Genomic DNA, 27944 nt, shown 5'->3' with positions numbered 1-27944 from the left:
TATAGGTGTTAGGGTTGCCAGCCTCCAGGTGAGGCCTGGAGATCTCCCGCTTTTACAACTGATCTCCAGCTGACAGAGATCAGCTCCCCTGGAGAAAATGGCTGCTTTAAAGGGTAGACTCTATGGCACTGTACCCTACTGAGGCCCCTCTCCAAACCCCGCCCTCTCCCGGATCCACCCCCAAAGTCTCCAAATATTTTCCAACCCAGACCTGGCAACCCATGTGTGCAGAGGATGGGGAGGGCAAGCAACGTCTGAAGGGCTTTCCAAGGAAGGCACCTTCGGGATCAGCCTACTGGGTGCAGCCGCTCTGGCAGGCCCGCTCCCTAGGCGGCCCCAAGATCTACCAGGCGCCACGCGCAGAGGAGCCCCGCAGGCCACGAGGGCGGAGGGAGGTGTGAGAAACCGCGGGCAGGGGGCGGAGAGGAAGAGGGGGCGGGTCTGCGCTGGGAGCCAATGAAAGGGGAGGGCGAGGCGCGGCAGCCCCTTGATCGGCCGCCGGAGACGCCGCGCTCGCTCCCTTTCCCTTCCTTCCCCTCCTCGCCTCTCTCCGGCCGGGCGACGATGGCCGCGGTGCGCAAAGTGCTCATCAGCGACAGCCTGGACCCGGCTTGCGCCCGGATCCTGCAAGCCGCCGGCATCAGCGTCGTGGAGAAAGCCGGCCTCAGCAAGGAGCAGCTCCTGGCCGAGATCCGAGTGAGCCGCCGGGCGCGGGAGGGAGCGGGCGGGGGGGGGGGGTCCCCTCGACAGCCCGGCCGATGCGCCCCTCTCGCCTGCAGAGTGGGCCCCCAGCTCTCCTAAGTGTCGGGACGGGACCGAGGGCTGGGCTGGAGCAGGACTGCCGAGGGTTTTCTTCCCAGGGGCGCAGCGCAGGAGCAGCTGGAGGGAACAGAGACCCTAAGTGGCAGCCGCTCCAAAGGAGGGAAAGGCTTGGCTGGTGAAACTCTCCAGCTCGGCACAATACCTTGGGGGGGGGGGGGGGGGCACGGGTAGGATTGCCGACGCTGGGTTGGAAAATACTTGCAGATTTGGGGAAGGGTTTGGGAAGAGGAGGCACCTCGGGAGAGTATCATGCCACAGAGTCCACCCTCCAGTCCGAAGCAGGCGTTTTCTCCAGGGGAACTGATCATTGTTGACTGGAGATCGCTCGCGATTCCGGGAGGCCTCCAGGCCCCGCCTGGAGGTTGGCAGCCCCAAGAAGAGAGGCTTTCTCCGGGGTTCAGTCCAAGCAATGGGGATAACTGCTTCCCCCTGGGGGGAACAGGAATACCTAGCTGGAGAGGAAGGGGCCAAGCTTTGACCCTTCTGTGTGCCTGTGAGTTCAGCTTGTCTTTTCACTGAGTGGTGTCTGGACGCCCCCCATCACTGGAGAAGATGGGGGAGAGGTGTTGCCTGTGAGGCAGCTGACACTGGAAACACCACTCAGTGAAAAGACAAGATAAACACACACTTAGGGAGGGCACCAGTCGGGTCTGAGACTTTCACCCTTTGGAACAGTTGCACACAGAGTCTAGGATTCTCTTCCGTTCCTGCATTCTGTGCTTTCACTTCAGTGGGGATTGCCGTGGTTGCTATTCACACTTCTTCACCATCCCTGTTCACCGGTGACAGTGGACACTGGATACATTTGGTGCTGAGGGGGCAAGAGGGGAGGGCTTCTAGTGTCCTGGCCCCACTGGTGGACCTCCTGATGGCACTGGTATTTCTGGCCGCTGTGTGACACAGAGTGTTGGACTGGATGGGCCTTTGGCCTGATCCAACATTGGCTTCTCTTATGCTCTTATGTCCATCTTGCAAGTACATGCGTACATCTGTTTCTAAGAAAGAACCAGTGTGCTTTCACTTGACAGATATATGCCGGAGTTAAATCACACATTCAGCTGTACACGTGTGGTGTGTTAACATGAGAATTACTCAGTGCACATATAAAGGAAAATCAAGTGTTTGGTGTACATGGGTTGGAGATGCGTTCAATTAGCAGAAGTAATCCCATAGGCTTCCTTGCGTGCCTTCTGTGTAAAATGGGGCTTGGATCAGTCCTGACAGGAATCAGTTTGGCTTAAAGAATTGCTGCTTGTTCCTGCTCCCCAACTCTACTTGTTGGGACAGGGGACCCGGATCGTTTGCTTGGGAAGCGGGAGAAGACGCTTGCCTCCACCTGCCCGGCTGTAGATTATACCTCCGGGAAAGATTAAAAACAAGCCTTGAAGAATGAAAGAATCCAAAAATCTCTGTCTTGATGGATCAGCGTTCCTCACTCCTGCCCCTCAGGCCTAGCTGGTTACAGATTTCTCCCTCAGTCCTGCTTCAGCTTCTTTACGGTTGTGAGAAGAAGGATAAGATTGCTCTGCGGAAGCTTTGTTGTTGTTCAGTCGCACAATCAAGTCTGACTCTTCGCGACCCCATGGACCACATCACGCTAGGCCCTCCTGTCCTCCGTCATGCTCCGGAGTTTGCTCAATTTCATGTTCGTTGCATTGATGACACTGTCTAACCATCTCATCCTTTGCCGTCCCCTTCTTCTTTGACCTTCAGTCTTTCCCAGCATCAGGGTCTTCTCCAGTGAGTGCTCCCTTCTCATTGGGTGGCCAAAGTATTTGAGCTTCAGCTTCAGTATCTGGCCTTCCAGGGAACAGTCAGGGTTGATTTATTTTAATGTTCACTTAAAATGAGTGGCTGGCCTGAAACCTCACTGCAGAGGCTGAACAACAGTAGCTTTGCATGTGTGTGCTTTGTATACATACTTACATAATGACGTATACACCAGTTTGGTGTAGTGGTTAGGAGCGCGGACTCTAATCTGGGAGAACTGGGTTTGATTCCGCACTTCTCCTCATGCAGCAGTTGGTGTGACCGTGGGTAAATTACGAGTTCTTTCAGAGCTGTTCTGTCACGAGCAGTCCTCAAAAGAGCTTTCTCAGCCCCACGTACTTCACAGGGTGTCTGTTGTGGGGAGGGGAAGGAGATTGTAAACTGCTCTGAGACTCCTTCAGGTAGTGAAGGGCAGGGTATAAATCCAATCTCCTCCTCCTCCTCTTCTGTATGGTATGTGCTGTCAAATCACACCTGACTTATGGCAACCCCAGCCAAGGTGCTTTCAATGCAAATGAGAAGCAGAGATGGTTTGCCATAGCCTTCCTCTGCAGAGTCTTCTTTGGTGGTTCCCATCCAAGTACTGACCAGTGTTCCCTCTAAGCTGAGTTAGTGTGAGATAGCTCACAGGTTTTTAGCCTCTGGCTCACACATTTTTGCCTTAGCTCAGGAAGGATGGCTCCAGAGCAAACTGATTTACGCAGCAGCCAAATCGCTCGCTCACAACTTTAATGCCAGTAGCTCACAAAGTAGAATTTTTGCTCACAAGACTCCACAGCTTAGAGAGAGCATTGGTACCGACCCTGCTGTGCTTCAAAGATCTGATGAGATCAGGCTATAACATACTATTCCACATCCCAACATACACACAGAGAGGCCAGTGGCCAAAGTGGAGAGCATCAACCCCAACTGGGAAACATCTGAAAGGGCTGCCAGTAAACTTTTGAGGCTGGGGTTTTGTGAGACTCCAAGAGGAGGGAGTTCCTCTGTTGGGATGCCACTGGTGACACGAGTGTGGTGTGTCATGAAGACGGTTCTCCTGCGTGACCTGAAAGTTCTCAAGGGGTCCTTGTGAAAAGGCGATTCCTTTGAGCTCTCGGCTTTAAGGGTCAAAAGCAACATTTTGAAAGGAACCCCTAAGATTGCAGGAAACCAGTATGGATCACGGATCGGTGGCACAAAGTGCTCTTTACGAACTGCTGCATTTTGCAATAGGAGGACTTTTCTGCAGAGTGTTCTATAGCAGACTCGAGACTGGATTCTTCAGTTACCATCTTTCAAAATCTACATCTAGATAAACGTTCTCCACGTCTGAACAAAGTTGGAGTCCAGTGGCACCTTTAAGGCCAACAACGTTTTATTCAAGGCATAAGCTTTTGTGTGCGTGCACACTTCTTCAGATGCAATGAAATGGAAATTACCAGTCCATGTCTAGATAATCTATGTCTAGGTAAGATTCTTGCCAAACGATATCGAATGCCGTCTCAGAGCGGTGGTTGAGTAAGGGTTTTTTGACAGCCAGGCAAGAATAAAATATGCTTGGAGCACTTTGATCTTTTCAGATGGCTTACCCAGGGAGGTGCAACGAGTTCCCATCAGAGACGCTGAGTCACTAGAACTTATTATGTGGGTGTATTGCAAGGTCTGCTACTATCACCAAAGTCTGTTAATGTCTGTGGAAGAGTGCTGAATAGGACCACACGGAGCTTCAGAGTCAGGTGGCATCCAAATACTGACAACAACCAGCTCTGTTTTTCATAAACTAAGCACCCGGGAGCGGCTTTCTCTGTCTTGAACCAGCGATCAGATCCTACCAGCTTTTCAGTAGCAGAAGGACTTCATTCCCTGCTTTTCTCTTCCCCCCGGAAGTCCTTTTTTTTTTACTATGCTGTTCCTATTTGCTTGCTAATCAGGAAGACTGCAAAAGGGTGATCAGGGGACTCTGATGGTCAAAAAGCCATGCGGCACAGAAGGCTCCAGTGAGGAGGGGGAGTCAGCTGAGACCAGCACTCCTCCGGTCGCTGCCAACTGGTTTCCAAAAATGATGGTCAAGGGGGTCATGGAGAACAAACTAGAAGTGAATCGAGACAGAAAAGAGGTGATGCTACTGAGGAACAATCTGCTACCAATTTTATGAATTCCTTTCAGTTGTGCTGCTCATTTTGGCTTCTGTTCTCTTACAAACTTAGTATTTCCATTGTCTTTTATTAATGTATTGTTCTATCTTGTTAGCCACCTGGGATCTATTTTTTTTTAATAAACAGAAAGGCTAAATAGATTTTTTTTTCTTGAAATAAGCGTAAAATAAAACTAATATAATGGTAGGGACCCCTCTGTTCATATGAAGAGCCTGTGGGTGTTCTTGGACCCTGCCTCCTACTAGAGAAGTCATCTGGTAGCGTTGTCAAGGAAGTCTTTTTCGTTGATAAACTGGCCCATATATTGTTCTCCCTTCGAGATAATGCTGACTTAGCCATGCTGTTTTGCCCTTTAAATATTTCCAGGCTGGACTACCATAATGTGCTAAACATGGGGCTGCCCTTGAAGACGATTCAGGAGCTTCAGTTGGTGGAAAGTATACCCCTCTGTCCACTAGTTAGCGGTGGATGGTGTATATGTATGAAGCCTAATTTACAGGACTGCCACTACTTCCTGGCAGCTTCCAGTTCCAGTTCAGAGTGCTGGTTTACTTCATGGATTGGGACCCACATAACTGAAGGTCCGCCTCTCCCCATACATTGATATTGGTCTACTGAACAGGCCCTTCTGGCAACACAATCCATCCAGTTGGGGACAGCTGGAACACATGCCTTTTAGGTGACAACCTCTGCTGAACACATAAAGCTCCCTTATACTGAATCAAACTGATAGATCTGTCAAGGTCTGTATTGCCTGTTCTGATGGATAGTGGCTTTCCAGAGTCTTCCACATCACCTGTGCCTGATCCTTTTAACTGGAACTGCTGCGGACTGAACCTGGGACTTCCTGCATGTTCTTTGGGTTTGGGCTAGGGTTTCTGCAGTGGACCCAAAGCCCCCTCATCGCTATCATTTTGCACAAAACCGGCTCATGAGCAATAGCCGGCATCTGTCGTTAGCTGGGCTTTCTGTATTGTGTTTTTATGTTCTGGTTTGTTCTGGTCTCATTTTTCAGGCTGTAATCCGTGTTCACTGTGGTCTGTAATTGTAGTTGATTGTACACAACCCTGAAAGGCAAAAATGTGAGTAATCTTGTGAAATAAAGTAACTTTGTGCGGTTTTGCTTCATTTGCATGATTTAAAGTAGTTTTGAAATTCGGCTCGGTGCAGAATTCTAATCCCAGAGTGCTGAGGGTGCCATTTGTGGCACTGCCCACTGTCCCTGCGGGTTGGGGAGGGAGGCGGGGCAGAGGCTTCAGGCAGTGGTACAATGCTTTTGGAAACTGTGGGCTTTCAAAGTCTCTCAACAAGCCTTTGGGTCACTCTGCTTGTGTCCCTTCAGGACTGCGATGGGCTCATTGTCCGCTCGGCGACAAAAGTGACCGCTGACATCATCGATGCCGCCGAGAAGCTGCAGGTCATTGGGAGGGCTGGCACCGGAGTCGATAACGTGGATGTGGACGCTGCGACGAGGAAGGGGGTCCTCGTTATGAAGTAAGGCAGGATTCTGCCTCCCAGGTGGAGTGCCAGAGATCAGTGGAGGTCTGGGAGTAGTAGTGATAGGGGTATAGAGGAAGGGCAGAATAACTTCTTGAGAATCCAGGGGGACCTCTCTTGTCAGAGCTTCTTTCTCATAGCAAGAGTAGTGGCAGCCAGTTTGGTACGGTGGTTAGGAGAGACCCAGGTTTGATTCCCCACTCCTCCACATGCAGCTGCTGGTGTGACCTTGGGTCAGTTACAAGTTCTTTCAGAGCTGTTCTCTCAGGAGCAGTCCTCAAAAGAGCTCTCTCAGCCCCACCTACCTCACAGGGTGGCTGTTGGGGGGAGGGGAAGGGGAAGGTGATTGTAAGCTGCTCTGAGACTCCGAGTGAAGGGCGGGGTATAAATCCAATCTTTTCCTCTTCTCCTCCTCCTCCTCCTCCTCCTCCTCCTCCTCCTCCCTCAACAGGCTCTGTATTCTCTTCTAGTTGCTTATCCTCTACTCTTCTAAAAAGTTTGGAATTGCTATAGTAAAACTGGATTGAGTTTATCAGGGCACCTGCCCCTTTAAAATTTCCACCTGTTCTTCCTGCTTTCAGCTTAATTAGTTAATTCCCATTTTCTTTGACAGACTAATAATAATAATTATCGTACGAGTGTGTGTAGAATAGCCAAGAGATCCTAGTATTGTCTGGCAGGTAGAAGTTCTAGCTCTTTTAGCATTTTGCACCACTAGGTGGTGAGCTAGACTTGTTTTTAAGGCAAGAGACATTTCAGAGGTGGTTTGCCAATGCCTGCCTCTGCGTCATGACCTTGGTATTCCTTGGATGTTGCCCTTCCAATTACTAGCCAGGGCCGACCCTGCTTAGCTTCTGAGATCTGATGGGATCAGGCTAGCCTGGTCTTTTGACAGACTAGCTACAGCATTCCTTATCATTTCCTGACTGGGATGGGAATTAAGTACTGCTTTTCACTTTGCATGCTAAGCTACTTCCTATTTAATTTTCAATGGTTGTTTTAGTGTTGTTAAAAAACTGGAGATCCAGAGCGGTGTAGTGCTCAGAATATCAGACTGGGATCTGGGATGCCCAGGTTCAAATCTCTGCCATGGAAATGCACTGGGTGGCCTTGGGCCAGTCACTCTTTCTTGGTCCAACCTACTTCACAGGGTTGGGTTTAGAAGGATAAAATGGAGGAGGGGAGAGCAGTATAAGCTGCTTCAGGTCCTCATTGGGGGAGGGAAAGCAGGATGCAGATAAATTATTTATTTATTTATTTTTATTTATTTTTGAGATTTATATCCCGCCCTACCCTTACGGCCCAGGGCGGCAAACAAGCGGCTACGCCGGAGATAAAACATAAATTACATTAAAACCTTAACAAATTAAACTAAAATGGTGCTCTACAATTCAATTTTAAAACTTCAAGATGGTCGATGTCCCTCACTGGCGGCCGATGGTAAACGAAGAAACAGGAGCGCCAGGGTAATATTCCTCTTGGGACAGCAACAACCCTTGCCCCTTTAAGCCAGGGAGATAGTAAATCAAGCCACGGTGGTGGTAACGTGGCGACGGCGGCGGCTCCTACTCGAAAGCCTGGCAGAAGAGCTCCGTCTTGCAGGCCCTGCGGAACTGTACCAGGTCCCGCAGGGCCCGGACCTCCGCCGGGAGCTCATTCCACCAGGTAGGAGCCGCCACCGAGAAAGCCCTGGCTTTAGTTAGGGCAAGCTTGATATTGCAGTAATAATATAGAAGGATAGGTTGACCTACTGGCGAACTCTGATTGCATAAGGTTTCTCTTTTATCTTGGGCAGCTAATTAAAACAGTAAAAGAAACATTAGATATATTGCTATTAAGGCATTATTAAGTTAGGTATTAGATATTAAGTTAGATATTGAGAGTTAAGTTTGGCTTTATCTTCCTTTAGAAAAGGTAATGAGGACATATCAAATGTAGATGCATCATGTTTATGTCATAATTAGTTAAGAACCAATCATTTATCTAGATAATAATCGTATGTTTAAGAAGAGATTTAGGGTAAGATATCTTTCTATAAAAATGCTTTGAAGTGATAAGCAAATCAGATATCTCTGGATGGAACTCACAGAAGAGATTAGGTGAGATTTACTCTGTGTTGCTTGGCTTTACAGGAAAATTCCTAAGAGCAGTTTTAAGACAATAACCTGAAAGCTATTTACTTACTGTAATACGGCTAAGAAATGTTAGGAGATCTGATGAATTTGGCACTTGCCTTTGCAGTAGCTATAGGGTTAGTTTTCACATGCTTGTATTTTCTAACATCTCCCCTAATAAAGATAATTATTTCTTTTTTCCAATAAAATATTTTATTTATTTATTTATTCAACTTCTATCCCGGCCTCCCCGCCGAGGCGAGCTCAGGGCGGCTGAAGGTTTACTGCCTGGTTTGCTGGTCTTAGTTCAACGAACGGAACTCACATTCATTTTATTCTTACGATCAGAATTTAAAGGCTGATAGACAGCTTTTTTCAGATAGATCCTGGAGATATCTGATGCTAAATTTATATCTGATGCTAAATTTTCTAATGATATGAGGTTTTGGAGGCCATTCATTCATAGGGTTGCCAGAAGTCAGAACCCACTTGATGGCATTTAACCCACACAACAAATGTTATAATACGTTAATTCCTTTAGAACTGTGTAGCCCAGATTCTCTGACTGGCTGCAGAAGTAAAGTATCTTGTTACAATGGCACACTGCACTTTTGAGTTTAGCACTGAACTGTAGAGCTGGACGCTTTTCTGAGGAGCTGTTATAACCTCTTGTGGGTAAAGCAGAACCTGTAGCGCTAGTGCAGCAGAATCAGATACATGAGATATGGGAAAGCCTCGCCATAGCCTCAGTCCCAGGGCAAGCTTGTGATGCCGGGTCTTAACATGAGGACGTAGAGCTTCAAATAAGTGCCTCAGCATGTTCCAAATTGCTCAGGCACTTACTGCTCCGACTCCTCTTAGGAGGGAAGGCTTTCTTTGCTTGGCCCAAGGCAACCTGGAATCTTTTGCAAGCTGTGGAGCCATGGTATTTCGGGCATGAAATCTAACTCTCTTTATTTTCTGCTGTGCTCCACAGCACACCTACTGGCAACAGCCTCAGTGCAGCGGAGCTGACGTGTGGGATGATCCTGAGCCTAGCCAGGTAAGTGGCCTGAAAGGAAGAATGGGGCCTCTCAATAGCACATGGCACATTTGGGTTCCCCCCCCCCCTTTTTAATTTAATTTTTTTTATTATATATTCAGAATATTAACAAATACAACAATTTCTGTAATAAACATTTCAGAGTAGGTAATTTGTAAGTAAATGCTTTTTTGAGCAAATCTGCATTAAGCATATTGGAGAAAAATTGAAACATTGTACATTAAAAAAAGCATTATTACAAGTATATAGCTTGAGGATACTATACAATCAAGAGTCACTGTTACAAGCGATTATGTAGAGATTCTTTGTTGATGTTCGACTTAAAACGTTTTAAATGACCTTGCTACATGAAAACCCTGATCCAGTTGCGACTGAGCAATGCTTTATGATATGGGTTTTCAGAACCATTTCAAGTAGTCTTTCCAAGATGGAGGTATGTATTCTTCCTCCGATAGATAAGACAGAATTGGAAACCACTTTGCACATTTGGTTTGATCTGCAGTTGCCTCTGAACTTCTGGCCCAGAGCACTTGGAAGACCTTGCCGTTCCTCCGGTTCTGGGCAGGACAACGCATTACACAGAAATGTATGAGTCCAAACTAGAACAGTTGCTTGTGTAGAAAGTTAGCTTTTCGATGGTGGTGGGGAACACAGCGCAGGATGCCTAATATTTCCCGTACTTGCTGTTCTTCTACTGAAAATGACCCCTTCAAACCATTTACCCATGCAGGGGACTGGCAATCACCCAGCGGTCAGGGTTTTGTTGCGTGCATTTCCACATGATGTGCTTCTACCTTCTCCGTGTCTCCTTGAGTTTGGCTGAGCCCTGATTTCTCCGGTACAGCTCTGCTGATCCCTACAGAGTCCCCAGTGCAGATGATGCACAGTAGAAAGCCCGGCTCGTCTGACTCCTGGGGCCAACTAAATGACCTTTTGAGCTTCTCTGCACCATGCAGCCTTCCACCGTAGGGTCAGGACTGCAGACCATCTCAGTAATTTTCTTAAAGTTTCTTAAAATATTTATATCCTGCATTTCCCCATCGCTTATAGTGGCTTACAAACTCAAATTTAAAAATCTACATGAAAGCCCCAAGGAAGTGCCCTGGCCTGGATAGCTCAGGCTAACCCGATCTTTTCGGAGCTTGGAAGCTAAGCAGGATCGGCCCTGGATAGTACTTAGATGGGAGATCTTCAAGGAAGACCAGGGTCGTGACGCAGAGGCAGGCAACGGCAGACCACCTCTGAACGTCTCTTGCCTTGAAGACCTTACAGGGTTGCCATAAGTCAGCTGTGACTTGACAGCGCCTTCCACCACCGCTCAATAAAACCAAACAGGCCACCCTCAGTAGGGGGTCAGCTGGCAAGTGGAAAGCAGAAGACCGCAGCGGGTGCAGGAGGACATGCGGCAAGTGACAATCCTTTAGGTAAATGGGTTCTAGGGCCACGAAGGGCTTTAAAGGCCATAAACGGCACCTTGATTTGGACTCAGAAACAAGTTAGCAGCCTGTGTAGGTGTTCTAAAATAGGTGTGGTATTGTCCTGTCTTATAATCCCTGACAATAGGATACAGGAAGCTGCCTTATACTTAATCAGACTCTTGGTCCATCAGTGTCAGTATTGTCTACTCAGACTGGCAGCAGCTCTCCAGGGACTCAGGCAAAGAGGTCTTTCACATCAGCCACTTCCTGAACTTTTCAACTGGAGATTGAACCAGGGACTAGGGGTGTGCAAGAAAATAATAATAATTCGGCCCGATTCGGATTCGGCCGAATTGGGCAGAATCAATTTCGGCCTGCAGAAAGACTCCCACATGTCAATTTCGGCAGTACCAGCCATGGGGGGGGGGGTCCGCCAGCCAAATGTCAATTTCGGCCCCATTATATCCTATGGGCCATTGAAGTCAGTGGCGAAAACATAGGGTATATTCTAGGGCCTGGAGGGGAGGGGGAGAGGCTCCAAACTCACAGGGTAGCTGCTGGGGCCTCTCCCCAAGATACCACCAAGTTTCAAGAACATTGGACCAGGGGGTCCAATTTTATGGCCCCCCAAACAGGTTGCCCCCATCCCCTCCATTGTTTTCTATGGTGGGAAAAAGTTACTTTTTCCCCAATGTAGAGAACAATGGTGGGGATGGGGGCAACCTGTTTGGGGGCTTGTAGAATTGGACCCCCTGGTTTAACGTTATTAAAACTCGGTGAGTGTCTAGGGGAGAGGCCCCAGCAGCTACCCTGTGAGTTTGGAGCCTCTCCCTCAAACCCCCTCCTCTCCAGCCCCCAGAATATACCCTATGTTTTCACCATTGACTTCAATGGCCCATAGGATATAATGGGGTCGAATTGCTGCCAAAATTCGGTTGGCAAGCTAATTCAGATCAGAGAATCTGAATCGGCCTGCAGCAGCCCGAAAGGGGCCTCAATGGGCCATTTTCGTGGGTGCATTCGGTTCAGACGAACCAAATGCACATCCCTACCAGAGACCTTTTGCATGCCAAGCAGATGCTCTGCCACTGAGCCACAGCCCCTCCCAATAGTCCGGCGTTGTAAACCAGCTTCAGTTTCTGGGTTACCTTTAGGGGCAGCCTATCATGACTAACCAGAGTTACGACAGGCAGACAGCTGCACTTACCTGAAAGACTTTGAGTGCTTTAAATAAAAACAAAATCTTTAAAGCAGCCATTTATGTAACCTGTGCCTTTGACTTGCACCCATGTCTGATTCTATTCCTGCTACAATGGCGATTTATCATTCCAGGCAAATCCCGCAGGCCGCCGCCTCGATGAAGGAGGGAAAATGGGACCGCAAGAAGGTAAGAGACCGGTGCCTTCTCCATCACTGGGGGTGGGGTCAAGAAAGGGTCAACACCTACTCACAGGGTGGGGTCAACACCTAACTCACAGCCGGACACCTCTTCTGTCCTAGTTCATGGGGATGGAGCTTCAAGAGAAGACCTTAGGCATCCTAGGACTGGGCAGGATTGGACGAGAAGTGGCCATCCGAATGCAGTCTTTCGGCATGAAGGTAAGAAGAACGTTCAGCTGGTCAGCCATATGGTCAGTGGAGGAGATGCATCTGGTTGTTCCGCTCCGTTGCCCTGGGCTTAATTTTCTCTGAAGGGCTGTTGGTACCCTGTATGAGTGTCGAGGTCCAAGCCATACTTGAAGAATTTGTCCTTCCAGTTTGGTGTAGTGGTTAAGAGCAGCGGACTCTAATCTGAACTAGGTTTGATTCCCCAGTCCTCCACGGGCAGCTGCTGGGTGACCGTGGGTCAGTCAAAGTTCTCTGAGAGCAGTTCTTGAAAGAGCTCTCTCAGCCGCACCTACCTCACAGGGTGTCTGTTGTGGGGAGAGGAAGGGAAGGAGATTGTAAGCAAATCCAACTCTCCACCTCCTCCTCTGTATCTTTAGACCATAGGCTATGACCCCATCATCACTCCCGAGGAATCGGCTGCATTTGGCGTTCAACAGCTGCCTTTGGAACAGATCTGGCCCCTGTGCGACTTCATCACAGTTCACACGCCGCTTCTTCCTTCCACCACAGGTAGGGGGCGCTCTGTTTGGGTTTGCAAGAGATCATGTGACCTGTTGGACAAATCCTTGCAGGAGATTGAATGCTTTCTTCTGGAAAGCCGCCAAGAAGCAGGGCAATATGGCACAAGGAGGCAGGAAAGAGAAATCTGCAGCTGTGGAAATCTGCAGCTTTCCTGAGGGTGGGAGTCAGTTGCTTCTGGGAGTGGAGTGGACAGCTCATGGATGTGAAGAAACCCTGCCCTGACTTTGAAGATATTATCAGGTGTGTCTTATACATTTGCAGCCCCTTGAGGGCTACAAACATGTTTGGGTTTTTTTAAAACTGAGGCTCTCAGGATAGTACCCAGTTCCATTTTTGCATGCTGTCTTCATGGAAATGAATCCTAAAATCAAATCTGGATAAAGGTGGGGGAGCTCCCTGGGGTTGGAGTGCAGTGTCTGGACTGGATCAGGAGCAGATTTGTGTATTGTTTGGGTGGGTGGGGCTTCAGTGCCCTCTGCTTCCACTGCTGTCTTCCACAGAGCTCTCTCGGCCCCACCTACCTCACAGGGTGTCCGTTGTGGGGAGAGAAAGGAAAGGTAAGCTGCTCTGAGACTCCGAGTGAAGGGTGGGGTCTAAATTCAACTATTCTTTTTCTTTTAGGGCTGCTGAATGACACGACGTTTGCTCTGTGCCGGCGTGGGGTCCAGGTGATCAACTGTGCCAGAGGGGGCATTGTGGACGAGGGGGCCCTCCTGCGGGCTCTGCAGTCCGGCCAGTGTGGGGGAGCAGGCCTTGATGTATTCACAGAGGTGAGATGGCCTGGGTGCTTATGCCCCACCCGCACCCCTGGAATCTCTCGTGGCTGGGGAGTAGGCCTGAAGGTGGGAGAAGGTTTAGTTGCCCAAGAACCCAGCTTACTTTTGGATTTTCCATGATCGGGCAGGGCTGCCAGGTGAAAGTACCTTTGCACAGATTAGCTTTTCACAATCTTCTGCCATGAACAGCTCTCTGCAAGGTGCTAGTCCTGGAGATGGAAGCGTTTGGAGCAGGGAAACTAGGATATCTGGAACGTCTCACATATCCTACTGCTCAGGCTTTTGGTTGAGGACATCAACCGTTTTCATCTTGGCCGGCACCCTCTTCCGCTCTCTGCATTTGCCTTACCCCCTTCCCCCCTGCCCACAAAGTGGCCGGCAATCTGATATGGGATTAATTTGTTTGCCACCTGTTTTAAAATGTGCTGTTTGGTTTTAAGTGTTTTATCTGGTGTGTGTTTTTATTCATATTGTACATCGCCTAGAGCCCTGCAGTAGCAGGGACTGGGTGATTAATACATTTAAAGTAAGAATAATAGTAAAGTGAGAAATTGCAAGTAGATAAATAGGTACCACCAGTTACCGTGGGAAGGTAACTGTGTTCCATGCACCTCGGTGTTTAGTCATGCCGGCCACATGAACACAGAAATGTCTTCGGACAGCGCTGGCTCTTCGGCTTGGAAATGGAGATGAGCACTGCCCTCTAGAGTTGGATTCAACTAGCTTTCAAGAAAGGGAGACCTTTACCTTTTAGTAGTGCAGGAGTCCCCAGCATGGTGTTCATGGGCACTATTTCCCCTGCCAACATCTTTTCTGGTGCCCACCAAGCATTTTTAGAAAGTGGGTGAGGCCACATGGGGCTTTTGCCCAGCAAGTCTTCCGACTGGCCACTTGAGATTTGATTGGCAGTGCACATTTCTTAAAATGTTTCTTTGCCAACAGCAACCATCACAGCACAAGGTTCTTCCTTGCATGGCTAAAGATAAAGTTGCAGGAGCTATTTTGTGGCAGCCGTTTTGTGGTTGTTTCCACTGTGCTGTGTCAGAATTCCAAAGGTGCCCACAGGCCGAAAAAGACTGGAGACCCTTGGCATAGTGAAATAGTGCCAGGGCCGGTGTCAGCGTACCCTGAGGTGGGGCAGCTTCTGGGGCAGAGGATGTGTGGCAGGACCCTGTCTGTACCCGTTCTCCGAACTGCCAAGTGTCATTGAAGAAGGGCATGTGGGTGGTGCACAGTGGTGGCACTCCTAGTGGCAACGGCTGCGGCACTCCCAGCTGGAGACACTGGCCAGTGCTGTCAGGGAAAGGGTGTGCAGGTGGTGTGGGCGGTTGCATGGACGGTGGGAGGGCTTGCAAGCAGTGTTCCCTCTAAGCTGAGTTAGTGTGAGCTAGCTCACAGTTTTTTAGCCTGCAGCTCATACATTTTTGTCTCCGCTCAGGAAGGATGGCTCCAGAGCAAACTAATTTATGCAGTAGCGAAATCACTTGCTCACAACTTTAATGCCAGGAGCTCACAAAGTAGGATTTTTGCTCACAAGACTCCACAGCTTAGAGGGGACATTGCTTGCAAGTAGAAGAAGGGTGCAAGGGCAGTTGGGGGCATGAAAGGGTGGAAAGGAAGAAGAAGAAGAGATTGGATTTATCCCCCCGCCCTTCACTTAGAGTCTCAGAGCGGGTTACAAACTCCTTTCCCTTCCCCTCCCCACAACAGACACCCTGTGAGGTAGGTGGGGCTGAGAGAGCTCTGACAGAAACTGCTCTTTTTCAAGAACAGCTCTGACAGAACTATGGCTTGCCCAAGGTCATCCAACTGCTGCAAGTGGAGAAGTGGGGAATCAAACCCGGTTCTCCCAGATTAGAGTCTGTGCATTTAACCACTACACCAAACCGGAATTGGGGGGGGGGGCTGGTGATGGACAGATGGGGCCCCCGGGCACTGCCTGCCCAGGCTAGAGTTGCCAGGTTTGGGTTGGGAAATACCTGGAGATTTTGGGGGTGGAGCCAGGGGAAAGGTGGAGTTTGGGGAGGGGAGGGACCTCAGCAGGGTACGAGGCCATACAGTCCACCTTCGAAAGCAGCCCTGCTCTCCAGAGGAACTGATCTCTATTGTCTGGAGATCAGTTGCGATAGCAGGAGATCTTCAGGCCTGACCTGGAGGTTGGTAACCCTAGGCCAGGCCCCCCCAAAACCTGGAACCAATCCTGCATAGTGCATAGTTCCTGGAGCCTCACCCTGCTTCTATGTAGCATAGAAAGAGCAAACGCCCTCCAGTCTGCCCCCTGCCCTACTGCACCAGCGCCCATTCTTCTCCTGGTGGGTTTCCCAGAGGCGTTGCCCAAATCATTGGCGGTCTGTGCCGTATGGGCGGCCTCACCAGTGAAGTGTTACTAGGGCCTCTTGCAGGAAAGGTGCCGGTCTTGGTGTAACTTGGCTTGGCTGTTCCTTCCCCCCCCCCCTTCCAGGAGCCACCCAAGGACAAGGCCTTGGTGAACCACCCCAATGTGATCAGCTGTCCCCACCTGGGGGCCAGCACCAGGGAAGCGCAGAACCGCTGCGGCAGGGAGATCGCCCTGCAGATTGTGGACTTGGCCCAGGGCAAGGCCCTGACCGGCGCGGTGAGTCTTCCTCTTCCTAAATTGCTCCTGTCAATCAGTTGTTAACAGGGCATTACTCATCCGTTGCATAGCCCTTTTAAACAGGGCACTCTTAAGCAGAAATGCACCCTTCTCGGTCCACTGCAAGTCAATGGACTTAGAAAGGTGGTAAGTCCACTTGGTGGTGGAAAGTTCTGTCAAGTCGCAGCGGACGTATGGCGACCCTGTAGCGTTTTCAAAGCAAGAGACGTCCAGAGGTCGTTTGCCATTGCCTGCCAACGCATAGCAACCCCGGACATCTTTGGTGGTCTCCCATCCAAGTACTAACCACAGCCGACTCTGCTTGGCTTCCAAGATCTAACGAGATCGGGCAAGTTGGCTTAGGCTGGTACTATTAATCATCATAAGTGTTCACATAATCTTTAGAGTCTTTGCTGTACTATAGGTCTGCTATAGGGCTTTGCTGTACTATAGGGCTGTACTATAACTGCGACTGTTTTAACAAAAACCAGTCACCCATCAGAAGTGTTAACTAGCTTCGTCCAACCGGTGGATGGTCTGTCTTTTATTCTGATATGGTTTGAAATTCCTATAATTATATTGTATTATTATATTTTACTCTGTCCTTCCTCCATTTTTGTGGCTCCTTGGCCCTTTTGTGTTTTTTCAAACCTACGTAAAAGGTTCCTCTCATTGCAGATGAAATAGTGAACTCTTTAACATTGTTAGTCCTTAAGGTGCTGCTAGATTCCTTCTTGTTCTCACTGTAACGGTCAGTCTCGTATTGTTTCTTTATTTGGGACAAAGCATCTCTTGCAATATCCGTTAGAATCAACAGAAGAAACTTTTGAATCCAGTGGCACCTTTAAAACCAACAAAGCTTTATTCTGGGGATAAGCTTTCGCGTGCACGTGCACTTCTTCAGATACATTGAAACTGAGTCACCAACCATTACATATAGGTAGTGGGTGAGGAGGATGTTGCCAGGAAGGGCCAATTAGAGCTCAGATTGGATTAAGGCAATTGGTAAAACCCATGAATAGCACCAAGTGTAGCTAAATTTGGATTAAGGCAATTGGTAGAACCTGTGAATAGCAGCAGATTAGCATACAGCATAATAAAAGTTTACAAACAAATACGAGGACTGAATGACATTAGCATGTGTAGTGAGGTAAGAAAGCGAAATCTCTGTTAAGCCCTGGGGATTCCATTGTCCTTAGTGTTGTAACAACTGAGTGCTGTAATAACTTGTTGGTAAACAAAGTTTTATTATTTTCCAGTCATAGGTATTCCCCATTTATCCATTAAAACTTTTCTTTCAAGCATACATAAACAATTACTTAGCCTATAACCCATACTCCATCCCCCCTCCTGTGGCTTCCCGCAATGCTTTCACCCCCTTCCCCTTACTTATATATATTTCATCAGTTGCTAATATTGTATTTCTAATCTCTTTAAAAGATAACAACTTTTTGCTTAATATTGTTCTAAACATAGTAAGTTTTTTTTTCACATCCCAGTTCTTTTCCAGATAGTTCTTAAAGTCCTTCCATTCTTCAAAGAATTCTTCATCTTCTTTGTTGTTCAGTTTCTTAGTAATTTTATCCATTTCTGCCATGAACAGAACTTTATGTATCCAGTCTTCAATTTCTGGTACTTTTCCAAGTTTCCAATATTGCGCATATAGCATTCTTGCTGTCGTTATTAGGTACCAGAATAAAGTTCTTTTTTCCACATTAACTTCTTCCATTTTTAATCCCAAAAGCAGAATTTCCGGTTCTTTTTTAAAGGAGCATTGTAATATCTTCTGCATTTCACTATGAATTTTTGTCCAAAAGTCCACAGCTTTTTCACAAGTCCACCACATATGGTAAAATGAGCCTTCATGTTTTTTACATTTTCAACATTTATTAGAGATATTTTGATTCATATTTGCTATTTTTTTCGGAGTCATGTACCATCTATACATCATTTTATAACAGTTTTCTTTAACATTGGTACAGATCGATATTTTAATAGAATTTTTCCACAAATATTCCCATGAGTCCATCGTCACCTCTTTGTACATAGTAATTTGCCACTTTAACATTTGCTCTTTAACTGTCTCCTCTTCCGTATACCATTTTAGCAAAACTTTATACATATTTGAAATCTTTTTTCCCCTCCTCTTTCCCAAATGCTCTCCATTTCATTTTTCTCCTCTGTAAATCCATAATTTTTTTATCTGTCTTAAACAAATCATAAATCTGCATATACCTTAACCATTCATAATTAAAGTCAAGTTCATTCTGCTTTTTCATTACCCATTCTGTCCCCTCTTTTTTAATTAAGTCTTTGTATGGCAACCAGTCTTTACCTTGCTGTCTTGAGTAAGGTGTTAAAACTTCCTCTGGTACAATCCAGAGTGGCCTTACGTCACGAAAATATTTTTTATGTCTCAACCAAGTTACATACAATGCTTTTCTTACCAGGTGATGCTTAAAAAAGCTGTCCATTTTTACCTTACCATACCATAAATATGCATGCCACCCAAACCTACAGTCATGACCCTCCAAACTTAAAAGCCTGTTATTTTTTAATTTTACCCATTCTTCCATCCATGTTAAACATAATAAAGTCTTAGGTTTGGTAGCTGCAACCCTCCTCTTTCTTTGGCATCACAAAGTATTTTCATCTTGATTCTTGGTTTCTTGCCTCCCCAAACGAACTTTGATATCTCTTGCTGCCACTTGGTCAGCAAGTCTGTCTTATTCAATATTGGTATCGTTTGGAACAAAAACATCAAACGTGGTAGGACATTCATTTTGATAACTGAAATTCTTCCCATCAGTGATAAATTCATGTTCTCCCATTTCTTAAAGTTAACTCAACAATTTCCCATTCTAGTCTGTTCCTGAAAGTCTTTTGCAATAAAACAGCTACTTTGAGGTCTCCCATTGAGTATCCTGGGAGGTTGGAGTGTTCTCCTACAAGTTTCTCAGTTTTGTGATTCTTGATGTCAGATTTGAATGCATTTATCCTTTGGCATAGGGTTTGACCTGTTAGCCTATGTAGAGAACTGAAGGGTATTGTTGACATATAATGTCATATACAGTGTTAGAAGATGAGCAAGCAAATGAGTCTGAGATGGTGTAGTTGATGCTGTAAGTTCCAGTGATTGTGTTGTCTGGGTGTATGTGGCAGCAAAGTTGGCATCTGGGTTTACTGCAAGCTCTAGTGCCAGTGTCCATGCTCAAATTAGATGCTATATTATTGTGGGTGAGTTGTTGTTTGGTATTGGTGGGCTGTCTGTGGGCAAGAAAAGGTTTGCCCCCAGTACTTCTGAAAGAAAACTGTCATTATCCAGTAGAGGTTGTAAGTTGCTGATAATACGTTGAACTATTTTGGCCACAGAGAGCTGTATGTGACCACTAGTGATGTTCTGTTACTGTCTCTTTGGGGCCTGTCTTGCAACACGTTAGCATTGACATTATTATTATGAATGATCACAGTCAGATATTTGACTGGTAGATAGTTTTCTGCAATTTGAGATCTAGTCAAGTTCTTAGAAACTGCAGATGTATAATGTCTTCTTCTTTTTCTTCTTTTTTGTTTGCTTCTTTTTCCGTAAATCTCATAGCAACTTAGGTTTAGCAAAGCTGACCTTGCTTTGCAAAATGAAGCTTTGCGAGGTGTATTAAGTAGCACAAGGCTGGCTAGATGAAACCAAATGCAGCACCACACAGCTGAACTAGCCTGCGATGGCACTTGGCAGTATCGTAGAGTGCCAGGTTTGCTCACAAAAGACTTGAGCCAGCTTGTACAACAGCATGTTCAGATTTTGGCAAGGACCAACTTTTGGGCAGTTTTAAGTAATTGGTTTTTTTTTAAGGCAGAGACAAACAGGTAGAGCTGGTGGAATGGGAGGGATGGGAGAGCAACCAGTCCTAAATTTTATAGCACCGTTCTAAGCAGAGTCACACCTTTCTACAACCATTGTAGCCCTGACCTGGATAGCGTGGCCTAGCCCAATCTCGTCGGATCTTGGAAGCTAAGCAGGGTCAACCCTGGTTAGGACTGGATGAGAGACCACCAAGGAATTTCAGAGCTGCTAGGCAGAGGAAGGCAATGGCAAACCACCTCTGTTCGCTTCTTGCCTTGAAACTCTGGTGGGGTCGCCGCAAGTTGCCTGTGACTCAACGGCACCTTCCACCACCAGGCTGGTTAAACTCTTGCACCCCAAGTCTCCCTTGAAGGAGGAAGCTTGGCATGGAGAAATCTCACCGCGAGAAGGGGGTCGTTGCCAGCAGTCTGTGAACGGAATCCTCGGATCCAGGGGATGTCTCTTTGTTAGAGGCCAGACCTCCGTGATGCCGTCTCATGCTCCTGTTCTTCCTTTCCTCAGGTGAATGGGCAAGCTCTCAGCAGCGCATACGCACCCCATTCAAAGCCATGGATCACGTTGGCCAGAGCTCTGGGTGCTGTGCTGCGCGCCCTGACCCAGCAAGTGAACAGAGGCGTGCAGGTGGTCACCCGCGGTGAGATGAGAGATCCAGGAATGCGCAGGAGTAGCTTCACATTTTTAGCTTCTCGCACAGAAGACTCTTTGCCTTTTCTGGCTTTGCTCTCTCATCTTCCTTTACCTGCAGGGCGGTGTGTCCTCTGTGTTTGCAAGTCTCCTAAATCCTCTGTAGAGAAACATCCAGAGTTTGCAGCCTGTTGAAAACCTGCAAATGAAACATGGCATATTTTTACTTCAAAATCTCATTCTGCTTTTTTACGAATAAGAGAAAGGTCAGAAAGCCATCACCCAATACACTCCCCCTTGAAGTGTCTACACCAGGGGTCTCCACCTTTAGAATTCTGACACGGGGCAGTGGGCCCAATCACAAAATGGCTGCCGCAGGAGGTGGAGCCAATGATAACATGGCTGCCGCAGGGGGCAGAGCCAACCACAAAACGTCAGGGGATGAGTTTGTTTATATACATATAGTAACTCTCAGGCAGAAGCCCTGTTTAACAGGGTGCCTTTTTATCCGCACAGCCAATTAGAAGCCCTGCTGGGCAAAAGCCCCCACCTAGCCCTGCCCACTTAAAGCATTTGGCAGGCACCAAGAAAGCTGTTGGCAGGCAACATGGTGCCCAGAGGCACCACGTTGGGGAACTGCGTTCTGCACCTATTCCCCATGCACTTTTTAAACCTATACTTGCAGCCATACTAGGGATCTTGCTTTATAACAGACATGAGAACTTGAGATGCTGAGCCTGCTGAGTTCTGTGTCCAGTGCCCCATCCTTTATTTTTATGGAATACACACAGCCCTGCTGATTTTGCTCCTTGATCTGCCAGAAGCACTAACATCCCCCCCCCTCCCAGTTCTTTCTCCACTTTGGCTTTTGGATGAGCATTTCTTCTTCCTGCGTGCCACCCCCCTTTAAAAACCTCTGCTGTAGACCACCAGCTTTTCCTCTGCGACCTTCCAGCAATTCTTCCGTGTGCTCATTTTACCTCTGTCAAGTGTGCCCATTCTGGGCTGCCATTACCCATAGTCCATCAGTGGCTATTAGCCACAAGGTATAGATAGGAACTCTCAGGCTGGGGCAAGTGATGCACTGTATTCTTGGTGCTTGGGGGGGGGGCAACAGTGGGAGGGCTTCTAGTTTCCTGGCCCCACTGGTGGACCTCCTGATGGCACACGGTATTTTTGGCCAAGAGCGTTGGACTAGATGGGCCATTGGCCTGACCCAACATTGGCTTCTCTTATGTTTTCTTATGTTCTTAAGGGCCCTTTGGTCAGGGGTTTGACATAAGACCTCCTCTACACTTGGCTGTAAATCATTGTCAGTCTTAGCTGCTTTAGAGACAGGCTGTTTGGCTCCCACTTACTCGGAGGAGAGAGCCAGTTGCACTGTGCGGGACCTGTGGCTCAGTGAAGGAGCATCTGCTTTGCATGCAGAAGATTCCCGGATTCAGTCACTGGTAGCTCCAGTTTAAAAGGTCAGGTAATAGGTGATGGAGATGAAAGAACAGGTAATAGAGCTGCGGTGGCTCAAGTGGTTAAGACGCTGAGCTGCAGGCTGTGGAAAGTCGGTAGTTCAGCAGTTCAAGACCCGGGTGCCTCATGACGGAGTGAGCTCCCTTCTCTAGTTCCAGCTCCTGCCAACCTAGCAGTTCAAAAGCAAGAAATTGCAAGTAGATAAATAGGTACCACTTCGGTGGGAAAGGTAACAGCGTTCCGTGCGCCTAGGTGTTTAGTCATGCCGGCCACATGGGCACGGAAACGTCTTCGGACAGCGCTGGCTCTTCGGCTTTGAAACGGAGATGAGCACCGCAACCCTAGAGTCGGATTCGACTGGCTTTCGAGCAAGGGAACCTTTACCTTTTAATAGGTGACGGGGAAAGATCTCCACCTGAGACCCAGGGGAACCACTGCCAATCAGAGCAGAGAGTTCTGATCTTGATAGATTTGATAGGCGGCCTATGCAAGGAGCCACGAGTCAGTTGTGGAGTATATTGTGGCATACAGCCTCTCTGGCTAAAAGGTAGTAAAGATCTCAGCCTGAGATCCCGGAGAGCTGCTAGTCAAAGTAGACGAGTCTGACCTTGAGAGACCAAAGGTCTCACTCTGTATAAGGCAACTTCTTGTGCTCGTGTGGGTTCCCAATTGCATTTAAAAGCAGAAGAGGTTTTCCTCCAGTGCTTTCCACTGCTACTTCTGTTGGGGCAGGTTGCCTTTTTATTGGCCCCGCTTTAACAGTCACCTGCCGATTAAGCAAAGGAAACTTTCCTATCACTTTGTCTCAAGTGGCAGGAAGAGCTTTGCTTGCTTAATTTCTGTGCATTGGACTACTGTTCAAAGTAGGAGGAGGAGAAGAAGAGATTGGATTTATACCCCGCCTTTCACTAGCCGAAGGAGTCTCTGAGCGGCTTACAATCCCTTTCCCTTCCCCTCCCCACAACAGACACCCTGTGAGGTAGGTGGGGCTGAGAGAGCTCTTTCGAGGACTGCTCTTGAGGGAACAGCTCTGAAAGAACTTGTGACTGACCCAAGGTCACACCAGCAGTTGCATGTGGAGAAGTGGGGAATCAAACCCAGTTCTCCCAGATTAGAGTCCGGTCTCCTAACTTTGTTACTTTTTGGGACAGTTTTTTTTAAAAAAAAAAGGAAAGAAGAACTGGCAAACCTATCAGGGGACTGCTGCCTCCTGTCTCTGTGGAGGAGTGGAGATGGTAAGTGTTAAGTCGCTCGCTTAACAAATAAGTCGGAGAGTGATTCAGCAAAGAACACAACTTTATTCTTCAACTCGAACACAACTCCAACACGGATCAACATCAGATAACCAGAACAGCTTTTGCATTAGAGTTGTTCCCTTTTTAAACTCTCCCGGCTAATATAGCCACGCCCTTACTGTACATTATCAACCAATGAGATTGTCTTCATAATGACCAATCATCGATGTTCCCATTCAGGGAGCTTGCTGATGTGCGATTGGTTGGTTCTTCCTGGGCTAGCCATGCGATTGGGTGCATGAGGATCCTAGCCCAGGACGAAGCTTAACATTGCGTTTCTATGATGTGATTCGCATACATGTTTAGGTATTCAACGACAGCTATTGAATACACTACAGTAAGAGGAGGCAGTTCATGGTCCTGCAACTGGAGACGTCTGCGGCTGGTTGTAGTTTAGTCTTCGATCAGGGACTTCGGTCTGTTGAATGGTAGGACACACATGAAGCTGCCGTTATACTGAATCTGACCTTTGCTCCATCAAGGTCTGTATCGTCTACTTGGACTGGCAGCAGATTTCCAGGGTCTCAGACAGAGGTCTTTCAAATCACCTACTGCCTGAACTTTTTAACTGGAGAGGCCAGAGCTTGAACCTGGGACCTTCTGCATGCCAAGCAGATGCGCCACCACTGAGCCACGGCCCTTCCCCGACCTTTTAGCCTTGGGACTGGGTGGCAAGGAAAGGGAAGAGACTGTTTCCAGGCACCTGCAGTGACACAGTCATCCTCTGTAATTTTCCTTAGGACCAGCTTTGCAGAAGGCTAGCAGTTACTTGATCCCCGCCGTGGCAATGGGGCTCCTTAAAGAGACGGCGCAGAAGGATGTGAACCTTGTGAACGGGCTGCTCCTAGCACAGGAGGCTGGGCTGAAGGTACGCGGCACTCTCCTGGGTCCAAAGTCTGGTTCACTGGGGAACCTTCACACAGCTGCAAGGCCATCCACTGTGATATCTCTGTGGGCCATCTTGCTTGTCTGCTTGGGAGAGGAGGCCAACTCAGGGTTTGAGACTTTATAAGCATGCAGTTGGCAGAACTTCAGTGGGTATAGCTTCTGTGGCACAAGGATGGGCAGAAGAGGGCTACACCGGTTGAATTTTTACCTGTGGTGCAGTTGTGACAGAACCTGTGTCAAGAAAACAGCTGTAGGCCTGGTTATCACTCTGCCTTCCGTGTCAGGCAAGAACTTAACTTAATTTCTTTACTTCATTTATACTCTTGCCTTTCTCCCCAATGGGAACCTAAAGCGGCTTATGTAATTCCGCTTCCTTCTGTTTCATCCTCACAATAACCCTGTGAGGTAAGTTAAGCTGAGAGTGTGTGACTGGCCCAAGGCTACCCAGATTATTATTATCATTATCATTATTATTGTATGGCAGTGTGTATAGTACAGCCAGGAGATCCTAAGATTGTCTGGCAGCCAGAAGTTCTAGCTCTTTTAGAGTTATGCATCACTAGGTGGCGAGCTAGACTAGTTTTTAAGGGAAGAAACGTTTCAGAGGTGGTTTGCCATTGCCTGCCTCTGCATCACGCCCCTGGTATTCCTTGGAGGTCGCCCATCCAAATACTAACCGGGGCCAACCCTGCTTAGCTTCCGAGATCTGACAAGATCGGGCTAGCCTGGCCTATCCAGAGAGGCCATGGCAGAGTGGGGATTTGAACATGGGTCTCCCAGATCCTAGGCCAGCACTATAACAACTGCATGGATGGTCAAGCTGGGCCTGGGAGGGAGGGCCTGGAACCTGTCTTCTCCAGTAGAAGGATGGACACTCCTAAGCATCTAACTCTGTCTTCTTCATTTCTTTGCAGATCACCGCCACACACGGTGACGGGACACTGAGCAGTGAAGACGGGCTGCTGCAAATTGCTGCCCAGGGCTCCCCCTCCAGTTTGGTTGGCTCCGTGCAAGGCAGCATGCTGGTCCTCCATGAACTCAACGGAGCCGTCTTCAAGCAGCGTGTTCCCCTCGCCGGCACGTTGCTGTTCTACAGATCCAAAGCCTCCAACCCCGGTCTGTTGTCAACCATCACTGGTAAGGGAGAGGCATCCTCTCTAAGCTATGACTGTCTATTAACCGGGACTGGAGAGGCCTGTCTTACCAAATGGGATCAGGGAAAAGAACACCTTTGCCGTGGGCAAAAGGCCTTCTTGCTTTCTCAAAAGTGTATTTTCTGCTGGAAACTTGAGCCCCTTCTGCACCTGGGGGTTTGCCATTTTAATGTCACCACCACCTTGCACTGCTGCCGTTGGTGATGCTGTTCCAGAGGTGACTAGTACAGCATCTTTGGTACCCGTGCAACATTGCCTGGAGTCCAGGATAGCAGTGAAAGACTGCTCTCTTGTGTCCTGGCTTGGAGAGGAATGAGGGTTTAGCTTTTGGGGGAATGATGTAGGATGCGTGGGAATGGTTGCCCTTGATGTGGACAGTCCAAGCTAGCCCGATCTCATTGGATCTTGGAAGCTAAGCAGAGTTGGCTCTGGTTAGAATTTGGATGGGAGACCACCCAGGAAGTTCAGGGTTGCTACGCAGAAGCAGGCCATGGCAAGCCACCTCCATTCGTCTCTTGCCTCAAAAACTCAATGGGCGTTGCCTTACGTTGACTGACTCGAGACCAGTTTCCGCCAGCATGAGAATGATTCGTGATCGTAGCTGCCACGGTTTGGTGGCTGGAGGATTTGGATGGGATGTTGGGAACCATGTCTCCAAGATTAAAGAGAAGGTTGAAAGCGCCTAAGGAGGGACAGGTGGGGGACGTGGTTGAGGAAGACATTTTAACACTTGGATCTAATTGAACGACGTGATCCTTGGGAGAGAGGGAGAGGATGCAGGGAGGAGCTTCTGAGTGGAAGAGAAAGAGGGACCGTGGTAGTCAAGTGAAGAAATGAGCTCTGCTTCTTGTGAGGAGTTTGAGCCAGAGCAGGTGATTAAAATCTGTCTGGGAACCCCCCCCCCAGGAAGACTGCTAGCTAGGGTTGCCAACAGGCCTGGAGAAAAGTGTCCTGTTCCTTTAAATAGAAGAAGAAGAAGAGATTGGATTTATACCCTGCCCTTCACTCGGAGTCTCAGAGCAGCTTACAAATTCCTTTCCCTTCCCCTCCCCACAACAGACACCCTGTGAGGTAGGTGGGGCTGAGAGAGCTCTTTCAAGAAGAGCTCTTTCAAGGACAGCTCTTGTCAGAACTATTTATTTATTTGTTTGTTTGTTCAAATTTATAGCCCACCCTCCAACATCAGACTGACACACTCTATACCCATGATCTCAGCGGGTGGGAGCGCCCTGAAGGAGTAAGCCTCCCGAATGAAGATAGCCACTCCCCCCCCCCCCCCGCCCCCTAGTCCGTGATTGGTGAAGGACCGAGAAACCTGGTGGGGCCAACTGGGTGAGAGACATGGTCTCCCCATCCCGCACCCAGGTCTCGGTCATGCACGCCAGGTCAACCCGTTGTTACAGTATAAACTCCCGAAGGACTGTGGTCTTATTGTTAATTGACCTGGCGTTGCACTACACCAATGATGGAGGGGGGTTCTCAATCCTGGCCCCACTGCCGACAACCCTTGGGATGGGCCGTAGGCTGGAAAGGTGCCGAGCCATCCTACTTCTCCGCACCCTTCCCTTACTCTGCCTAGGCCCACCGCTAAACTTTCCCCGCCCCAAGAGCACCGGAATGTGCTGGCCAGGCATTGCTGCCACCATCAGTTTACGTAGAAACTTCAAACCACTGATAGTCAGCTAATGCTAACCCTCACGAGCTGGCTTGCCCAAGGTCATCCAGCCAGGTGCAAGTGGAGGAGTGGGGAATCAAAGCCGGTTCTCCCAGATTAGAGTCCGCACACTTAACCACTACACCAAACTGGCTCTCTGGTTGACGTTATGGAAACCAGTAATGAAAGCTGTTCGTGGCATGGAACAATAACATCTCCAGTAAATAATGTCTTGTAAAGCCTCTCTTAAAGGACAGAATGTTCTTCCTCTAGCCCTGGCAATTTTGGTTTCTTTATTTAAAATGTTTCTCAACCTGTCTTTCTCCCCAAAATGTGAGTAAAGAACATGTCCTTTCTGTAAGAACAGAGGCCTGGGATCAGTCGCACCCATCTCTGAGGATATGCAAACTGAGTGTTCCTCTCTTTTGAAGGTCTGTTGGGGAAGGCCAGAGTGGAGCTGCTGTCCTACCACCACTCGGGCCCCGTGGCTGGAGAGGAGTGGAGCATCCTGGGCCTCTCTTCCGCCCTGCCGAGCCTGCAAGAGCTGAAGCAGCACGTCTCGGAAGTCGCTCAGGTTGCTTTGTAGGCCGCTGGCGGAGATCCCAGCAAAGCAAAGTCCGTTGCAAGTTCCAGCAAGTGTCCTTGAACGTAACATTCCAATATCTCAATAAAGAGGTCA

The 27944-nt window shown here is 48.2% G+C and overlaps 1 protein-coding gene across 1 annotated transcript; it reads left to right on the top strand.

Moving 5' to 3' along the window:
* Positions 1-515: 515 nt before the first annotated feature.
* On the top strand, positions 516-27944 carry PHGDH (phosphoglycerate dehydrogenase). The gene is made up of 12 exons (XM_015422571.1): positions 516-696; positions 6073-6224; positions 9318-9383; positions 12134-12188; positions 12302-12400; positions 12787-12919; positions 13553-13701; positions 16169-16321; positions 20685-20817; positions 24310-24437; positions 25372-25594; positions 27697-27944. The coding sequence occupies exons 1-12, from the start codon at positions 565-567 to the stop codon at positions 27849-27851; spliced, it is 1578 nt and encodes a 525-aa protein (XP_015278057.1). The 5' UTR covers positions 516-564; the 3' UTR covers positions 27852-27944.

Source organism: Gekko japonicus, unplaced genomic scaffold, assembly GCF_001447785.1.
Source record: "Gekko japonicus isolate JY-2015 unplaced genomic scaffold, Gekko_japonicus_V1.1 scaffold1500, whole genome shotgun sequence".
NCBI lineage: Eukaryota > Metazoa > Chordata > Lepidosauria > Squamata > Gekkonidae > Gekko > Gekko japonicus.
The sequence above is the reverse complement of the archived record's forward strand: the minus strand, read 5'-3'. Positions and strand labels throughout refer to the sequence as shown.